This window comes from Anopheles merus, unplaced genomic scaffold, assembly GCF_017562075.2.
Source record: "Anopheles merus strain MAF unplaced genomic scaffold, AmerM5.1 LNR4000105, whole genome shotgun sequence".
Lineage (NCBI taxonomy): Eukaryota > Metazoa > Arthropoda > Insecta > Diptera > Culicidae > Anopheles > Anopheles merus.
In genome coordinates, this window is record NW_024427685.1 from 27,163 (window position 1) to 48,295 (window position 21,133).

A 21,133-nucleotide genomic window follows, 5' to 3' on the forward strand; every position below is an offset into this window, starting at 1 on the left:
GAAAAAGAAAATCTTTTAAACTATACCGGGTCCCATTTCATCGAGAGTATACATCAACTTAACTTCTCGCCAAACTAACTGCTCAGCAAAACGTTGGTCGAATATTGATTAAGCCATTTAAGGTGAACAAAACACACGCATACTTTCTTTTCACTGTTCGCAGTGTACCAAGCTTAAGTAAGAGCCACAAGTGAAGGAAAAAAAGGTGGCACCTTTTCGCGATGTCATAAAAACGTGTGTGGCTGTAAAAAGAATTAATACCAGTGCAAAAAGTGTGCGTTTGTATATCGTGTGCTGGCTTTAGTTCGCATGTGTTTGTAGAAGGAGTATCTTAACGCCAAACAGTTTCACCATTATTCTATGGTTCTACTATTGCAGGGAAAGAAGCAAATGCTGACCGAAGTATTTAGTATGCTACCTATTTGCATCTAACTAGGCCATCGGTAGACGAGAACCAACATTCGATGCGTAAACCCAGCCGTAACTTGCAATCCATTTGTTAGAGCGCATATGCCGTACATAGCGAACGGTTTCAATGTGCTACTGCTTCGACTGTACCAGTGACAGATTTAGCTGTCAAATAAGTGTGTCGCACCCCATACCAGCCGGTTCTGATTGCTGTGAAATGCTGTAAATTAATGTGTAGCAGTTAGTGTGCGTCTCTGGGGCCACCAGCCATGCAGTGCACGTAAAGTGCTATAAAGCAGCGTACGGTCAGCTGCTAGAAAAGTCATGGGGGCTGAACATTAGAGTGCAGTTTCATTCCCATGCCTCCAGTTGACCACGAAAGTTCAGTTGGTGTGGGTCAAGAGAGGAAAATATGTGTGTGTATATTTTTCTATGCCTCCCACCACACAAAAGCTTCATTATTGCGGACGCTTTGTTGCAGCCGAGGTTAGCTGTTGTAAAGTTCTGCACACTGCTTAATTTCCGCACCGGGAAAAGGGGTAGAAATTTCATGGACCGTAACTTATTGTTCGATTGCCGTGCACATAACTTACGCCAGATTAACGGAGGAGCATTTGCCAGGAACTGAAAAGCATAAAACTTTCCAATCAGCCGTCCGATGAAAACGGCAGAAAAGCAGATGAAAACCGACTCGATCGTTAAATGGAGAACCAGAAAGAGAGAGAGAAAAAAAACATGCTTTATTACAAACCAGTGCTCTTGTGACCATTCGCATACGGTGTGAAATCGTTGATGGCAGCAAGATGGGAGGTGTTTCTTCTGTGTTGAATGAAACACTTTGCAATTAAACTTTTATGCTTTTCCAGTTCTGGGCAAAGTTTACAAGCACAAATGAAATAGTCGGTACGGTGTTCGATTTTGCAGCGGTCTGTGATAACCTAAAAAAAATTAAACCTTAGCTTTTCCAAATAGTTTCATTTGTAGAAAAGTTGCAGAAATAATCTATGAAGATGGAAAAATGCAATTTAAAACCTTTTGTTATTCACAATTCATATTCATTTCATTTCACATTTCACAATTCATCACAAGAGCTATTAATGTGGAAAGGCTGCATTCTTTTATTGTTGAATGAAACACTTTTCCATAAAACTTTAACCTAAAACGTTCCTATAATTCCGAGCAAAGAGAAATAAATAGTAAATATTTTTTAAAGCATCTGCTATGTACAGTATATTCTAGAATCGAGCATGATATAACATTTCTCGCTGATATCGCGGCATATACAGGCTTGTTATTCCATCATTGATCCCCCCTTGAGAACTGATCTTCCTATTCGACCGGTCTGGACGAATAAAATAAATAATGAGCAAAATGATCAGTAAGAATATAATACAAATTGACCCAGTAAGTTGCTAGTGACTCTCAGTCATTTATTCAAAAAACCTGGATCTTTGATGCAGATTGTGATGCACTACACCCTATCATAAAAACCTTGAGCAGGGCTATTGCTTTCTAACATGGTTTCGTTGCTTATGATGCTGTTGAAAGTATCTTCACTATTCTAGTCTTCCATCGTAACAGGTGCGAGTCCTGTAAAATCTCATTTGTACTTTGTGTCAGATTGCAGAAAACTTCCCGTGCGCGATGTCGTCGTAAAAGCGAATCATAGTGTATCCGAAGATGCATTGCCGGAAGAACCTGCAGAAAAGTCTCACCGTCTGGCGACCATCCCGGGGGCTAACTATTCTGCTGATGCCAGGCAGCTTTCTGTGGGAAGATTGTTTGTGCTACACAGCACGCATACCATCAGACCGGGAAAGGAACGAAGCTTGCGGGATGGTACTATCCCGACCGCAAGTTGGTGGGCGTACGTGGTCCTGAAAGGTGTGAGTGAAGTGTATCATAAAGTATACAATATCATACCATCATTAGCCGTTCCGCTGGTTGATAGTCTGGTTGGGCTAACGAACGATATAGAAACAACTAGTTTCAAAACTCCTGAAAAGTGGGTGGTAAGCTCTTAGGCATCATCCATCAATTACGTAACGCTAAACATGCACATTTTCGACCCCCTTTCCTCACAGTGTAACAAAATGCAAAGTTGGAAGAAACCCTTCCTCAAAAATTGCGTAACAGATTGTGACTACACCCATATATCCCACAGTTTATGTTATTGAATAATATCGGATGTTTTGTGAATTCTCAATCAACATGTCTTCATAGCCGCAAGTCTTCATAACCTTGATAATATGACATTGACTTACGAACAAAATCGGTAGTGTTTGCAGGAGTTTTGGCTGTATTTTTATATATCCATAAAATTACGACCAATATCAGCTCTGCTGAAAAAGGGCTAACTGGTTTAAGTCCATCTTCTGTTTGATTGAAACGAATAGTGTTTGAAAGGAATTGGATTGGTATTACACCTGTTTCCAGCGTTACAGTGGAATTTTGAGCCACTTGTTTAGAGTCGCGTGTCGGCACCTGCGAATCGCATGTCACTATCAACAAATGCGTGCCTTTAAAATACAATACGTCGTCCCAGTGACGGAAGGCAACGTTACTGCGATGATCTTTTGGTATTTTCTTTCCATTTGTCCGTGGTAACCAAATTTCATCGTGGGTTCTATGTTCATGTGAACCGGCCCCCTAGCAATGACGGACTGTTCAGCTAGGCGGTAATCGAAAAGTCGCGAAATCCTGGCAAACGGCATAATCGCATAAGTTGTCGAATCAAGAAGAAGAATCATCGTTTAATAATAATTTTTTATTCCAAAAAGGTTTTGCGAACATTTTGTTTTGCGTTACGTAACAAAAGTTTAACTTCTCTTCCTTACCCGTGTAACAAATCATAACGATTGACGACACTCCCTCTCCGGCCCATCAGTGTTACGTAATTAATGGAAGACGCCTTAGGCCGGCGTTTTGTTGATCTTTTAATACTTCATTCTTTCCCCGAGATACGCGAATAATACGTTTTTCAGCCAAAATATGAATGACTAAAAACTATTTATGATTAAATTCAATAATGTTAATACTTATTTCATACAATTCGTGTAGAAAAGTTATTTCTGTGCATTTAGCGATTTGAAACTAAGGTTGAACTTAGATTTCAAAATTGTACCAATTTGACGCATGAACTGTCAACACTCATAATTCGTGTATCTCGAATGTCGCGTAACTCGGGGAAAGACTGTACTTGGAAGCGCGCAATTGTACAAAGTTGCAATGGACGGTAGGTTTTAGGTCTACAGGTATAAATACAGTTGTCCAAGGATACGACATTGCTAAGACCATTTTAAATTACAATACTTTCAATTTAAGTAATTTTTGGTTTCCTACCGTTATGATGTACGTAACCATTGGCGATAAATTGCAATGCAATGAACGCTGGATGTGTCAAAATAGCCCTGTTGGTGTACAAACATATCGGCAGAGGATCACGACGAGATACGTAGATGCAGCGCATCCTTTTTATGTCGTAGTCTAAAATGGGCAGCAGGAAGCTAAAGTCTTGTTTGTTTGACTGCCAGCTGATGAACATGGCCATCAGTTCACACATGTCCGTGCCTGCTCGCAGTCATGGAGACCGGAACAGGTGCTATTTTAAATTGGCAGATCCGGTAGGAGTTTTCAGCCGTTTGCTTTCGTCTTGCTGTAGCGTCACGTCAAGCCTCGGGCAACGGATGTAACCAGTCTGTCAGAGGTCGGAAAACCCCTTTACGCTTCGACAGACATCCGTCGAAGTTGATTGATTGGGTTTTGCGTTGGTTCTAGCCCGCCGGTTCATATTTCAACCCCGGGAAAATCCCTCAACAACTGGGCCTTGGGCATACTTCGGGTGTAAGGGTGATAGCATGCAGACAGAGAATCGCAATGAAGGAGAAGGATTCCTTTCATCGACATGCTTAAACTCAAGGGTTTGCTGTTGAAATCGGGGTAAAAAAGGGTTGAAGGTGAACTATCCTAGATAAATCTTTCTTCCATTGACGATTCGTTGCCTCGGTTTGAAAAATGGTTGTGCCTGTGTAAGAACCAGCTTGCGCATCTCTCACATTGCCATTCGTTGCAAATCGTGCAACGATGCATTTGACTGGTCGCAGTTGTGGGAAAGCATTGAACTATGGGCCAGTTTAAGCGGCGATCTAAGAGAATAGGTATTTCATAAGACTAGTTTTTGTTAGATACCCTTCATTCTCCTAAACCACCCCATTCTATTTATGTTCCTGCTGAGTCGTCAATTTTATTTATTTTTTTTTAATTTAAATTGCTCGCGTGACGTATAAAGATGAAAGAAGCTAACATTCTCTCAAAATAGTTATGAAAGTTAAAATATGGGAGTTGAACAATGAGCATCAACATTGGCAATTCATCGTTTCGTTCGAAAGCTATTTTTCATGTGTAAACATTTTTATGAACGTTCGAACGAGGGAACAGATCGGTGCTTTTTTGCATGATGCATGATGGCTAAACATTGACGTTAGCTGAAAAACTGGAATGTATTTCCAGTTACGTACGGGTATCGCATCAATTTGATTGGTTTGAAATTTGATTTAATTTTCATGTGTAAAGAAATTCCCAACACTTTTCTTACGGGAATCTTCCATATTGATTGATTGATTGAAAGAAGTTAAATTGTATAGACGATTTATAAAGATGTATAAAAACGTTCAATTTCATAGATACTCCTTTGATGGATAATCCTTTTCACAATTAAACAAATAATTCTAGGATGGATAAAGTGGAAGATGCCTATCGTTTGATGTGTTATAAAACTGATTATTCTGTCTTACCATTACTACATCAATATGTTGCATCATTTCTTGCGATTGTACGATGTGCAGATACACTTTGTGTATAAATTAGATCGTGCAAGCTTTCATTACATTCAATAACACAATATAAAATTCATCAGAACATAAACGTTGCATCTTGCAAGGATCCTGAAAAGCAATCGCAATAAAATAACAAGTCCATAATTTAATTCCATATTCCATCGTTATACTCTCGGCATGTATCTAAAACCGCTTTTTCCGTGCCTGCTTGCTATCGTTCCCATTTGCCAAAGTGTCCGAGATTGGCAGCGTACTTGTGCTTCAATTTACTGTCTAATGACTATACATGGCTTCTGGCACAATGCTTCCTTTCACATGGCGCAGTTCGTCATATGCCAGAAGATATTTCAAATTACCTCTCTAGTCCGTATTTGGCGCTACATGTCGTTGGAAATGGTAGGAATGCAAAATTAATTCACCGTCTGAGACCATCATTCTTGGTCGTAGTAGCTGTTATCATGTCTGTTTGTTGTGTTATAGCTTTGTCTAGGTAACTTTTTTGTTAACTCATAAAACAGAGAGAAAAAAATACCATAAGCCACGGATATTGCAAACTTTTAATAATAAATGATGAAATTATTTACTCGCGCAAAGAGTATCAATAGAGCCGTGCCAGTGCAAGCGCTCATCAATATTTGATTGGTGTTCGCTGTTCGATTTATTGACGACATAGGTACATCCCCAAAATCCTGGTGTCTTCTTCTGGTGTTAATTGAACGTGTTAAATGTTGAAACGGCAAGCGCAAAGATGACTACGAATAAAGCTGTAGAAGTATTCATCGTATTCATAAAATTATACTCCGGATAATTCAAATAACAGAACATAAGGACGCACAGCAAAGGAGCACAATTTTTTTGCTTGTTTTCATTTAAAATTGTGTGCCAAGCTTTGGTTGAAGGAATTGACAAAAAGAATTAAAAAAAAACAAGTTTATTTTTGTTTTAGCTAGGAATGCATATAATGTTTCCATTTTAACGTTTTAACGCAATATCATAATACTGTATATTGAAGACAATATCATAATAAGTAATAGCATATTAGCAGTAAAATAATTCATCTAAACAACTATGAAATTGAATATGTAACAATTTCCAATAGATTTCATATATTTCAGAGTGGTGCAAATGTACAATTGTAACTAAATAATTATTTTAAATTAGCAATTGAGATTGTGATCAGCAGGATTGTGGTCCAGAATATTGAAATTTAAATTGCTACAATCAGCACTTAATTAATGTAAGTGGTATCACGCAACCTCCGATGCGGCTTGTTAAAATGTTCCATACGACGATATGTACGTGAACAGTTAAGAACAGTGTATCTGCCTCGTACTGGCAGAATAAGGTGCTTTGCACAACTTTCAACTGCCAAGATTGGACGAGCGGTGAAGCAAGCATTGCGTTCTGGGCAAGAGTAAGCATACCCACACACCATCCCTGCAGTGTAGTGGCTTTAGAGCCACACGTGCAGCTGCAACAGTATGCCGAAAAGTTTGCTCTATCTTTTACGATGCCTTGATTTTGCATGCTTCTTGTTAGTGTGAAGGAATCACGTTGTGCCATCACGTGTCGGCAAAAGTTTTCAAGCTCATCTAAGTTTGCACAATGTACAGTATTAAGTTTTGTGATGGCATGATTAGACGGGTTATTGAATGACCGTAAAGAATGAGTCATGGTTTACAATTTACACTATTTACTTAGCAAGTGGAGTAATTACATTTCCTTGTATCTAATGTGATTGCTTTGCTATGATCTATTATTTATTGAAGATTAGATCCTATAGAAATGTTTAAAACTGTTGTTAGCACTCTCTTTTGCAGTGAAATTATATCACTATTTTAGCAAGTTTAATAGTAATAGAACTATTTTATGTTAGTACTTGTATGACATCACATTTTAAATTGTCCATTTGCTACATTTCTTTGACTCGGATGATCAAACATAACGTTAAGCTTAGCATCCTAGCAACACTTAGCAAAGCAATCAACATAAAAGCACCACTATCACGCTCCATAGTGTCCATAATTTACTAAAACTGTAGTGTGTTTGACAGGCGTATCAGCACCCCATTACGGTACCACCACGCATCTGGCGTACCACCATGTTTATCTCATTGTGAAAGGATGTTTAGAATGCAACGATTTTACAGCGTTTTCTGCTGCTACTGCTGGTTTGGTAAAATAACATGTTTAGGTTGTCGATGCTATCGTGGTTGGCCTGGGACGGATTACTGTAGGGTCGTAAAATGTCAGCTTGTGAGGTAACTTTAGTTGTATCTGCGATGTACCTTGCGCGATAACAAGAGCCGCATTGCTATCATGTTGGGACAGCTTTTCAATCCAACCGCAATCCATTTGTGCTCAGTTTATTGGAACTGCTGGGTGCAAATTGGTAGCAGGATGCAATCCAACCACAACAATGGCAAATTTGTAGAAACCAAACGCTTAAAAGACAAATGCATTTTTGTTGGTGTTGAGCTTTGCGTTGCGTTGTGATGTGATAAAATTGTAAAGTTATAGATCGGTTCGTTCTCCACTACATACTTTACTCGAAATGTTAGCGTAGTTAGAATTAGAGTCAAAGTCAACTATGTTCGATTTTGGATTAAGCAAATGCTTTTTTCAGTGGAACGCATAATATGATGTCAGACTCTCAGAATGATCAAGTAAAGTTAATCGTAGAAGGGACTTTTGGAAAGTTTAATACATTATATTTTTTTAAAAATCAGCCTGCTAAATGCTTGATGCTTATGGTATATTTTAATGAATCTCCTTCAAATCATTAAACACAATCATAATGCATATTGCTATCGTCGCGTTATTAAAGGGTAATCCCACGTAACACATTGTTTGATGAAACGAGTAATCAGGTGTTTTTAATAAAAAAAAACAAAACAAAACCGAATAATAGTTTTTGGGTATGTTGACATTGGGGCCCTTTCCGTTTTAAGTTCGTAAGCTGAATTTACAGCCTGTCAGCTATTTGCATTGTAGCTATCAAAGTGGGTATAGTATACAGGAGGGCTTATCCCAAGATATGTGTGTTTAGAAGGCTGATTTTTAGCGCTTCTGCTTCTGAATGAAGATTTTAAGAATGTTTTGTGTATTTGTCAAGCTACGAAAAAGTCTGCTTGAGAAAAAGTTTTCAGCCGTCCTGTCAAAAAGTGACTGCCCTGTCCTGTCCTGTCCTATCAAAGAGACTTCAAATTCGGTTATGAAAAACATGAGACTATTTAGGATTTTGAATTTGATTGAGCAGGTAGTCGAATCTAATACTAGCTTTGAGGCTAAAATAATCTAGGTTGAAAATAGCAAGCTAGTTTTGTGTGTGGTTTTGTATGGTGTGTTGATATGATTTCAGCCTCCAACTGTCAAACTCCATACAAAGAGCTGACTAGAATCGTGAAGGGGCCCCATTGTTGTAAAAAAACATTTTTGGTTAGTAAAATATAGTATCCTCATAATCTCGCTGGCGAGGTGTAAAATTTTCAACTTACTCTACAACCATGTGCAAACCGCTTAACATACCTCCGGTTTCCGGTTGCTCATGTATTGCCAAGACCATTGCTTGAGTTTCATGTTAATAGTCAAACGATCTAGTCTGCATTTTAGGATTTTGGTTACAGCACTCACAAACCCGTCGCTATGCTTAGGTAGAGCTAGCATAGGTTCTTTTTTTTGAGCTACACTATCAATGTGCGGAATGATATTGAACGAAGACGAAATTGTGACATCGTATATTTGTGCACGAGCTGTAAACGATTTCCGTTGATAATTTTCCACACATCCGATCAGCAGCAAGAGCTTTGTCGAGCAGAGCTTGTCGCTTGCTGGCCGGTTGTTTTTACGGTGGCAGTGGATCTTTCGCTAACAAACGGTTCCCAAAATCGATTCGTCGATAAGAAGCTTTTGCACAGGAAAACTTAGTAAGGCAAACTATCATTCGACTTTTTTCCTGCCGAATTCATGTAACCATACCGAACCGTACCGCTACAGAATGGTACAATGACACAGTTCTATATAGCAAAAAAAAGGATAAAGCTTTTCCTCGAACATATTCCGCCTGCAGTTGATAGTTTTCTCGACGTTCTATGCTTCATCATTCGCATCCGGGAGTCGTGCAAAAGGAACTAAAGACAGTGAAAGCCTGCAAGGGTCTGCCGTTTCCGCACACGTTTTGCTCCATTGTTGGAAGAAAATCTCTTCTTTGTCGATATTTGTGCCGCTCTTCTCCTTGCACTTTGCTGCTCACTCCTCCTCCAATGTTGTTCAGGAAGAATTTATGGTTTTACACTACCATCCGATAGAGTTGTTTTTGAAGTGGTCAAAGTGAAGAGATTTTCTCTTCCGACCCTTAGCACACTCCCACGATGCATTTCCACTTTACGCTTGACAAAAGCTTTCACCATGTGCTTGAACCGAGCCTTAGAGTATGCATGCAAGAGGGAAAAATAAAGTTTCTACTATAAAGCCATTAGTGATTCATTTCAACTTTTTCGATTCGTTTCACCTCTTTCGCTATCAGTGTGCCCTTGTCTTTCTTGCGATTGCCCTATCGGTTTATTTTCTTTCTTCTTCTTGCTGTCCTGCCAGTCACTGTGCTGTCGATTATCGTCGAAACGCCGACAGTTGTCCCGCATGCTTTCGGGATATCAATCAATCGCAGGCCCATAAAGGATGGCATTGCACTCCAGGTTCGGCGAAAAATAATATGAAGAGGATTTATAAGATCTAAGTGTATATTTCTCGACTCGTGGCTATCTCTTATCTATAATTTCTTTAAAGCGCTACGTCCAAAAGAGCGTGTTTTAATTGTGGAAAAAATAATGCATCTTTATTTTTAAATCTCCATGGAATGTTGTAAAAATAAGTACAGCAAGGATATAAATAAAATATATTGAAACACTCCAAATTCTTACATTTTACAACAGTATCTTGTGACCTTGTTCTTTCCCATGGTGTGTTAATAAACTTTTGCAAGGATGCATTCATCGCTATACACAGTGAAGTGAACGAACTATTGTAAATCGTAAGTAATGACTGGAAACGAACCGAACAATCGCTCAATAGCCGCGATTGCGTCCCGATGGAATAGATGGATGCTCAATGATCGGATTCGTTTTATGACCAAGTAATTGGGTGGCACGAACAGACGCAAACTTAAGGATCCGTAATCGTTCTGCTTTCAGTGCAACCACATTAATCATCCGTTCGGTTGGAAGGGATTTGCACCATGAATGACACGAACGCTTCACCCGAGACCGTTAAAGGTCCAGATAGGTGCGATGAAATGAGAGAGTTTTTATTGCAAACTTCCTTTTTCGTGATTAGTTTTATTTTTGGGACGTTATGTTCAGGAAGTTCAATCATTCAGCACAAAACCCCAAAACTGTATGCGAATACTTTCAGTCAAAGATTAGCAATCTAGTTGTGAGTGTTTAAAATAAATGGTTAGTAAACTTTTCTTTTTTACAGGGCACTAAGTCATCATTCATAATAAATTTCCTTGGTTACCATCGACGTGTAAAAGATGATGAGATAATTGAAGTTTGAATGTACTCTTCACCCCATGAATAAGATTTAGTTAGGTCTTAATGCTAGAATCTAGCCCTCGGTAATTACAATGATGATTATTGTTATGGCTGTCATTACGAACCTGATGGCAACAGGTGCCTCGTTTGCGGTACTGTTAGAAATTGGAATATTTTGATAACGACTCGGTACGGATATCTGCAGACATTTGCTGGTGGACTGGGAGCACCATACCTTATGTCACATGCAAATGTCTTGTATCCTTGTGAATAATATTAAGGCCCTTTTTATGTTTCTACATCTTTTCAAATTGTATTGTATTTTCAATTGCTTGTAAAAATATCCATGTCTCCAAAAAAAGAAATAAAATTTGAAGGATTTTCTCAAATATTGTTTTCTGTTTTCATCAATGTGTTTGTGCTCAACGATTGTAAAGAATCGCATTTGTAAAAATGGACCTTTGAAGCTGCACATGATGGTACAGACTCGCGATGTGCGACCATGCGCGATGTGTCCTTTCTAGTATCAGTCACTTTATTTATAGATTGATGTGGGCGGATTGCCCTCCATCATTGCGTACCTGGCGAGAGAAAATAGCTGTCTTACCTTCTTTTTTGTTAATATTGTTGTAGTTGTTGTTGTTTGTTGGCTTTATTCCAGGTTCGCTTAGCGATCCTTGCCGTAGTCTCGTATTCCTTTGTCAATTACGAAAAGGGCTGATTTGTGTTGGATCCGGCTCGAGGACCTAACCTCCGTCCACTGGAATGTCCCTCGGCTTGGCCCCTTACCGCTCTGATACGTTGGATATTCACTTCTGAACCATGAACTGGTCCTTCGGCCAGGACTTGGGGGCATTTTGAGGACGAACGTCACTGCAACGAGGGGAGAAACGCAGAAACAGGAATGTTTAAAAAAATTCAATCAATACCAAGCGCTTCGCTGTCATAGAATGTAGGAAAAGGAATGTAATAAAATAGGCAGGCAATAACGCTTAAGCAATAACGATAAGTATGTTTTAAAACGTAGTGTGAAGCATGTTAAGCTTAGGTGGAAGAATGTTTAATAGCAACCTCATGTTTAATGCTTCACATTCAATTTCCGGAGTGTTTTCTGTTCGAAAACTATTCGGAAAAAAATCGAATCTGTGACAAGGCTTTGAATGGTTTGTATCCGCCTTGTTGTGAGTTCGTTTGGGTAAAGTTATTTATTAACCACGGAATATCTTCTTCCCAACTACACGTTTGAAGTACTTCATTTGCTTCTATCTCAACCACAGTGTGACCGATGCAATCCACGATAAATGTGAATAGACTCGTTCGTATACATCCGAAACGTCGGTAGCGCAGGGTACGCGAACAAAGGATGCGATGCCGTGCAACATTCCGTCGTAAATCAATGGTCCACCAGAGTCACCGGAACATGCTCCTTGGCCGAATGGACTGGAGACACAGATCACGCTGTCAAAGATGTTACCCGAGCCAGGACGTTCAGCCCGACATTCTTCCATTGTGAGTATGTTTACGTTCATGTATTGCAAGTTGTCCAGAACTTCAGCTGCGCCACTGTCCATGGTCTAGAATTGAAGAGATTTTCGATGGAAAGCATATTTTTAATCGAAAATGAAGTGCATTCGGAATCCGCTAGATAATCTGTATTGGATGAAAACCAGTTTGAAACTAATTTAAAATTTGTGATTCAGGAACGGTGATCTCGAATATCAACGCACATTCGCACCGTTCTGTAGCACTGGCACCCATGATTACTTACATTCGATCTGCCCCAACCAGAAATGGAGGCTCCCGTTGCGGAAATCACATTCGTTGATGCTAAACCGATCGGTTGCGTGTGCTCATTGAACACAATCGGCTGTACAGTCTGTATCAAACTGATGTCATTCTCAATCGTACCTGGGTCGTAGAGCGGATGGTTTACAATTCGCATCGTACGGTAATATACTCCGCCCGACGCAAGCTTTACACTGCCCACGTACACGTTCAGGTTGGCCGGTTCCATTCCAATAGTACAGTGTGTTGCTGAGATAATCCATCGTGGTCCAATGATGGAACCACCACAGAAGTGGAAGTTTGGTGGGCGTCTCAGAGACACTTGGTGCGGGAACTGTCCCTCGGTAGCATCATATCCTCCAACAATTCGACCACCTTTGGAACCACTGGCCGGTAAGACAGCTGCACGATTGACAGACGAGAAAATTGATTGAGCGAAACGTTCAAATTTCATAGTCGCGGTATACTTACGACTTGCGGCCACCAGCCCAACAAGCAGTGCACATGTGAATGCTGTCACTCTAATCATTCCTAACCGAATGCTTTATGGCGTTACGTACGGGTGGAAAATCCACCAGACAGGTGTCACAAATATATACCAGCACGTATATAGAGTTCGATAGATAGGGTCGCGAACAGATAGCGATAATCTCAATACGTTTATTGCACGCACAATTGCAGCAATTGCGATGCGAAAATGAAATGAACAAACTCGTGCTCAACGTCACTCACAGGCCCTAGCTTATGCGTTTTATAGCCACCGGAAATGGAATCGTCGGCACCGTAAGGCTCTTGCTTTGATCTGGTCGATTTATCGTAACGTCAAAATTTTACGCTGTAATCCAAATCTAGCTATCTGCTATCAATTGTTGTTACTTGCTGATAAGTGACCCAGCAGTAGCTTCAGACAGTAGGCAAGTGATTAACCTATATGCCAGCATTTTTTTAGGTCGTATCTGGTAATGTTAGGTGTTTTATGAGCCTTCAGTATTATCATTTAGGAAGATGCGAAGAATTATAGACACCCCAATCAAACGGTGATAAGGTTAGAATGAACTAATAAGGCTAGTTAGAATGATTATGACCAACGTCATTTATCAGGTGAAGGTGGATGAAAAACTCATAGGGCCTTTTGCTATCACCAAAGGTCTGCGCCAGGGGACGGGCTTGTCTGTCTCATATTCAACTTGGCGCTAAAGAGTGCCATACGGGACTTGAGGGTGGAGACTTCGGGAACCATCTTCTATAGGTGATTCTAGATTCTGGCATACCCTGATTATAAAGACATCACTGATACATCTCCTATGTAGCCGAAGCCTACCAAGGAATCGATAAGGCGGCAGAGAACCTTGGATTGCATGTAAACAAGGCAAAGTCCAAACTGAACGTGGCAACACCAGCCAACCAACAAATTCAAATATACGTAGAGTTACATACGAATAGGTGAAAGTATCGACCAAGATTTCACATATCTTGCGTCAAATATCAGCACCAACAATAGTGTCGAAGCTGAGCTGTGCGCAAGGATGCTGACCGTGAACCGGCCATTATACGGTCTAAGATAGCTGTTCACCTCAAAGAACCTGTCTTAACGGACGAAGCTGGGACTATATCGTACTGATATAGTACCGATACTCACATAGGGCTCTGGTGGATTGGCCATGTTATACGGATGGAAACGGACGACCCAACCCGTGAAGACTTTTTATGTCGTCCACAAGGACAGGGGGGGGGGGCGTGGTAGGTCCAAATTGAGGTGGCAAGATGGCAATGAGGCGTCCACCATTTTGGCCAGGATAACGGATTGGCATACGAAGGCAGACGAGACCATGTGCGGTTTCGGACACTCCTGACTAAGACCGCAAAGCGGTTGTAGCACCAGATAAGTAAGTAATAAAACGGTTGTTGACAATACACGGCGAAGTAAAATGTAGACAACATGATTTACAGGGTTTACCAGTCCAATAAACAACGGTCCACTTGTTTATAACAATAGTCGTTTTAAATAAACACCGCTGTCTAACACTTCCTCACACGTCAGATGGTGTAAGCTACTCTGTCCAATTCAATAAGACAATTTTCGCCTTCGATTGCACAACGGTCGGATTCGGCACGGTTTCTTGTGGTCGTTGTATAATTAACAAAATTAATGTTTTGATTTATTGAAATGTATGGTTTATACTGCATATTGCTTGAATAAAAGAAACGTGTTTGAAAATGTTTGGTTTTTACAAAATTTGTCCCAACAAAACAAACTGTGCCGAATTGACAGTTCGGCACAGTTTGTTTTGTTCGAAAGCGCTTTTGTGTTATTATTGTGTTAGCTAATCGAAAGCGAAAATTGTGTTATTGAATTGGTCAGAGTAGCTTACAACATCTGACGTGTGAGCAAGTGGTAGACAGCGGTGTCTATTCAAAACGACTATTGCTATTAACAAGTGGACAGTTGTTCATTGGACTGGTAAACCCTGTATATAATATGCAATTTACAGCACTTTCGATGTTACTGTTGCAATAATCATGAAAGGAACATCTTAACTATCCATTCTCCAATTAAAAAAACACTTCTTGTTTCAGGTCTGATCACAAAGAGAGTTTAATTAAAAGGTAAAACAAAGAAAATAAATTATTTCAAACAAATAAAACATTCGAAAATCGAAAACGAGAAAATTCGAGTAAAATATATTCTAACGATAAGTCTTATGATAATTTCTGCTTATACACTGTTACGGGACAGGCCGTATTGCTTGATGGTATTTTTGAATAGTGTTAGAATATTGACGTTAGAACACAAATGTGTGAAGTATTAAACATTTCTTGTTCAACCATATATCTCTGAAAATAATTATGTTTGATATCTTCTGCTTTTTTGTTTATAGTTTACATTATGTTTTGGTATCAATGTTATTGAGTTTTAAAAATTTGAAAGTGCTGGCGCCAACAAATGAAACAACTAAATTATTAAAATGTTTACTTACTTTCACGAAAACGTTCCGTCCTTGCTGGCGGTCCGTATCGTGCGCCATTCGGGGGATTTCAAATCGTGGTTTTGGTGAGCTTGCAAGGATTCTGAAATTTATAAAGAATGATATATTTTTAAATAGAATATTCGGTAAATCATGAATCGCTTAAATTGTTTGTTCGAACGGTGCTGAATATCACAACTATCTTTTTGATAAATATCAATACTGCTATATTGTATCGTGTCGCTACTCAATGAATTCGCATGAATTTTAGATCAAGCCAAAGGCATGTACTTGAGTGTATGATACATATTTACGAACATTTTATGGCGGGTACACCAATAAGAGGAGGAATTAAAATTTTATGCCTGAGACTCGTTGCTCGCTCCCATTATGCAGCAATTGGTAGTGGCGATTTTGCCAGTTTCCCTGCCTTATGCGATCGTCCGGTCGGGCGGAACGACCTATCTGCTCGTTTGCTGGGCCGAAAAAAGACGTAACACAGCGTAATTATCACCACATTTATCGTCCCAACCGGAGCCCCTTGAGCTTGCTGATGGATGTTTGGGTCTTTTATTTCCCGTTGGTGCTGCTTTGATTCACGTTCTTTTTTGTTCATTTTTGGAAGCTTTGGATCGTTATTCGCGAGTGATTGAAGATTGTGTATTTTCGGTGTTATGGATCCATCGTGGTGTTCGGTATACACCCCCATGTCTCGTATCTGGACTACTGACTGATTTCCCTAAAGGATGTGCTGGAAATTTAACGAGAGTGGATTACTGTAAACATGCGTCCCATTCCATGGGTCGTCTTATTTCTTATTCGCCAAGTCTTTGGGGAGTGAGAAAATGGATCAAGAATATTTGTTGTTCAATTCGTTATTTGGGTGCAAGGAATTGTTGGTGCGATTTTTAGTACGGTTTTGTGGATCAAATTTATGTGCCTGCAGTTTTCCATCTTCGAGCTTCCTACTCTTTGGACGATAAGTGATGTTCGTGATGATTATCATCAATTCCCAACCAAGCTAAACCGAAATGGTACGGGATACATATATACCGGATAACCACCACATGGAATTACTCTTTCGTGCTATTAGTTGGCCATGGCGAGTGCTTCACTCAGCATACTAAAGCCCGCAACAAATAGGCCAGACAGAAAAGTACAATTTTATGGATTCTTCGAAACGACACACAAAATATAAGCCCAGGCTGTGAAGGTATCGTAAATACTGTAATAAGAGAAGGGAATCGATGTTACAATGTTGCCTCAAGCGCCAACAATGTACACCCTGCCAGAATAGCGCTTTGAAGTTCCACCTCCAGTAAGATACATTCGTGGTCGACTTAAAGTCGAAATCATTTTGACTTTGATTGTTTTTATGGCATCTCGTGTAAAAGCGAAAGATTATGTGTTATTTCTGGTTCAAACGAGTAAATTGCCAAGAAAAAAAAGAAAACACTGATAGGCATATTATAAGTGTACACATGTTTTGGCTGTTGGATGTTTGGATAACATTTTTCAGTAAAACTATTCAAAACGAACTGCGTTGAGTTTCTAAACCTATTGGAAACGAAATTACAACCAATTTACTTTAACATATAGCAATGTTGTTCAACACTATTACTTACACGCGAGTAAGGCTAAAACCATTCAATACTCTTTACGATCTAAAGATGGCATCGCGCCAGCGGGACTTTATTTGATTTCATGATTTTGAACCCTGCCACGAAGCTTGGCTTTGCCAAATATTATCTGACCCTTGCGCTTCCACCAGCACGATGTCTTCTTTATTTCCACTAGGCACTTGGCGGGTAAAGATGTTCACCTTGACCTTTTGTTACTTTTGTTTCGGGGGACTGGATTACTGGAGGAACAATCGATTCGTGCGCTGAGTCAAAGTTCTTGAAGTATCATTAATTTTTCCCATTTCATCTATCCCGCCCCGGGGCATGGAATGTGCTTTTGTCGAAATATCTCATCTCACTGGGTGGCAGGGCGTGTCCTACAGGCGAGAATGGCTGAGATAAAGAATCCATTCCACAACTCTGTCCAGCGACGGTAAGAGATAAGTCCCCGATGGTGTGGAGTTAAGTCGAACTTTAAATTATTGGCCACAAATCATGCAGCTTACGATGGTGGTTAACTTTAAGCCCTAACCATAAGATTCAATTAACGGGACTGAGAAGAAGTACTGGGAGTGGCGGGCGGAGAATATGGGCGTTTTAACACTCGATGGATTTTATAACAGTTTTTAGATCTTCCAACCTAACCCTTCGCAACGTTTCAGACAACAAATGGAAGCGCGTTATATGTTTCATTACCCACATAAAACGCGTGAAATCATTTGAAATCTACAAAAACATATTTCCCATCCCCCATAGATGGTAGTTTGATCGGTGCTTTAATGAGATGGATAGCAGGGTCGTTCGTCCACATCGTTCGGGGTGGTGTGAGATTTTCATAATGTTTTGCTAATGGTTGGTCAGGTAGGCTCTAAGCGTGATTGAGTAAGATAAGATGCTGCGTTTTATGTAATTCAAGTCTGCATCCACACAGCAATACTTCTGTAGACGTTCCGATCTTCCTTTGTTAAGCGTTGCATTTGAATGAATAAATAGACTACCGTTTGGGGTCTCTAAAACAGTGAAGAGTGAATATTGTGTATGAAATCTAAATAAAAACCTTCGTAGTTTGCCTTTCCAACCTGTTGAAATCAGAGAAGTAGAATAGTCGAAAGTGTACCCTTTTTTAGATTTCTATTTACTTAAGCATTAGACATTAAAGGGTTAAACCTGCACATTTCCCTCGAAATACTATACCTGATGATAGGCGGAAAGAGTAAGAGGGGGCTTGAAATTAAATTATTTAAAACGATCCTCATTGCTATACACTGACTTTCCAACAACAACAACGTGTCCCGTATGTGACCGGTATCAGGCATTGCTGCTGAAGGTTCTCGAATCTCGGGTCGGGTATTTTTAATGTGTTATCCTTCCGTTCACATCACACCTTCGTTATCACTCACGCGGTGAGGTGAATTTAGGTGGCAGAGAAAACAGGCCATCAGTTGAAGCTTCTTTAATGAACCGAAAGGATCATGCTCCGGAGCTGGGCAGCACGGATATGTGCGGCAAATGTAATGAAGTTAGGGTTTGGTCAACCATGAATAATATATTCATTTAAGCAGGGTTATGCTTTACCGGAAAGCAGTCATAGTTGGCAGTACAGTTGGAAAGAGATTGCTTTTTAAAATAAAACTATGCGAAATATGCTATCTAAACCTCAATCTGTGCTTGTCGTTTCAATTTCGTGAGTTGTAATGAAAGTTTTTAATTTGAACATAGTTTCACGCGCTAAAGTTTATTATACACATAGGTAGACACTGCCTTACCATCCTATACGTCTAAATATATGCCTGAATGTGTCTAAAACTTTCCAAATGAATCATATATGAAACCCTTTTTTGCTTGTTTCTACATCAGTTAGTCTTTTGGGGATAATAAATGTGGTCAAATATAGTACCAATGTTCAGGTTGTTTGGCCTGCGAATTGAATTATTCAGTGCCTTGAGTCGGCGCAATTAGATTTAATATAAATAATTCAATCGGCCGTTTGTCATCCCCGGGGCTCTATTCCTCCAACTAATGCTAAATTTGATAGGTTTTTTGTGCATCACCAAAGCTCGACTAAAGGGCACAGGTAGGATGGTTGGAGGTTAAATTGAATTGTTCAATCCACGTAGCCATACTAATTTGCTTAACGCACTGCTGCTGACGCACTTCTCACTTTACTCACTTTACGTAACTCAGCATAACTATTACACAATAGCATATTAAAGTTTGATCAAAATATCCTTACTGCGAACGGCCCATTATGTGTGTTTCCACGTCGTTATTATTTGGCATAAATTAACCTCTTTATTGATAACGAATGAAAGAGCAACTTTGAAATGGCTCCCACTTCCGAAGCGTTCGCACAATTGATCCTTATCGCACCAAGCAACGCGGCCGATTAAACGCTTCGAATTTATGGTTACTCAATCAAGTCACTAGAACGCGAAGCCACCGGGAAAGAGGAACGGACCAATATCCCTACCCTGGACCAGTTATATGAAACTTCCCATTAAAGTGGCTGTGGTGTGGGATCCTGGGTTCCGTCAGCGCGTGCTTGGCTGCAATTTGAGCGCAGGCCTACAATCAATTTCTCAGAGCGCTAGCTTTCTGTGCTATTTCTCGCGACCCGTTTTGCGCCCGTTCCCAAGACCCTATTACAGTCACTGGGTAGAATAGTATCCTTGGCAGCGTTTGATATTTAGCTGCACGCTTTTAAGAGCTTTCTATCCCTTTGTTAGAGCTTTGTTGTAATGTTCATATACTTCAAACAGCAGTGCGCGTAGTAATTGGCTGAAGGATGCACGAATGGTACACGTGGTTTTGTTCTGGGGCATATATTGTACATATATATACATATATATATACACATGCACGATACTGATGATTGAGTTTAAATATTTCTTCGGGTTTTTTTTACTTAGCTGCAAGGATGTGGTAATGAAAAACTTGCAAAAAATGTACTTCTAACAAAGGTGTATGGTAGTTGGTAGTAGCTTTATTTTAGGCTCATTAGGCATTTATAGGGAATGTAATTTGTAATGTGACCATCGACTGTATTTTTTTTCGTGGATGTGTTTCGTGATTTGAAACCATTCTCGGTACTGTTCACTGGTTTATTCCATCCTGTTTGGACACCGTCTTTATGTTGAAAAGTTGCGACCGACCTTACAATGTGCGGTCGGTAACGAGGTGTTACTAATTTTTCTTTTCTTTTTTGTTCGTTCATTACCGAGAAGCATACCTCGGCGATGCAATACCGATAAGTATACTTTGGTGATAAGTAGGCGTAAGTAAGAATACTGTAACGTTTTGTTCTTTAATTTAATTATGTTAGTATTATTGTATATTTTAATGTTGTATACGTTATATCAGAAGATAACACACTAATTACTGATATTAATTATGATAATTCATGCCATACAACTTTTAAATCTCACCCACACTGTGTCAATCCTGGTGTCAATCCTGGAAACCACTGATAATGTGTCGATTATAATAGTCTGTTTATCTTATTTTGGACGCATTTTGCATGACACGATTTTGTGACGCATTCTATTTGCATCGTTATTACCGATCCACGCGGTCATGCTTTGTAGGTTTATTAGGAACCACGTAGCCGTATAGATAGTCCTTACTACGGTCCATCCGAGGCTTGAACCGACAACGGGTATGTTATTGAGCCGTGCGAGTCGAAGACAGCACCGGGATCGTCCCGATGTTTATCAATATATCATTAATAATTCATGACCACCCATAGATACGATCAATTTCACATCAATTTTGTGGGACATTGTAGAAAACGATCTTACTTTGAGGAGTTCTGATCTCCGTTTGATATGCAACCCCTCTTGAAACACCTCTCACAAAACCTTCACTCCGGCTGGTGGCACTGGGAACAAAATGTAACGCAAACACTTTAGATGTCACATTGACAGTCTAATCAATACGATTTATACATGTTGCTACCGTCGTGACACCAACCGCTGGGACCTTTTTAAC

General features: G+C 39.8%; 1 protein-coding gene and 1 long non-coding RNA gene across 3 annotated transcripts in view; both read right to left on the reverse strand.

Annotated features, from left to right (window-relative positions):
* LOC121601494 overlaps positions 1–21,133 on the reverse strand; it is a 79,823-nt gene that overhangs the window by 27,022 nt on the left and 31,668 nt on the right. For both annotated transcript variants that reach the window (XR_006006112.1, XR_006006113.1), the window contains exons 2-3: positions 15,537–15,627; positions 11,381–11,646 (exon numbers count right to left, since the gene is read on the reverse strand). This is a non-coding gene — a long non-coding RNA (uncharacterized LOC121601494). The remainder of the gene's footprint in view (positions 1–11,380; positions 11,647–15,536; positions 15,628–21,133) is intronic.
* LOC121601492 (chymotrypsin-2-like) lies at positions 11,960–13,143 on the reverse strand. The gene is made up of 3 exons (XM_041930317.1): positions 13,030–13,143; positions 12,542–12,960; positions 11,960–12,347 (listed from the first exon to the last, which is right to left on the reverse strand). Exons 1-3 carry the CDS (start codon positions 13,085–13,087, stop codon positions 12,036–12,038), a joined length of 789 nt encoding a protein of 262 aa, XP_041786251.1. The 5' UTR covers positions 13,088–13,143; the 3' UTR covers positions 11,960–12,035.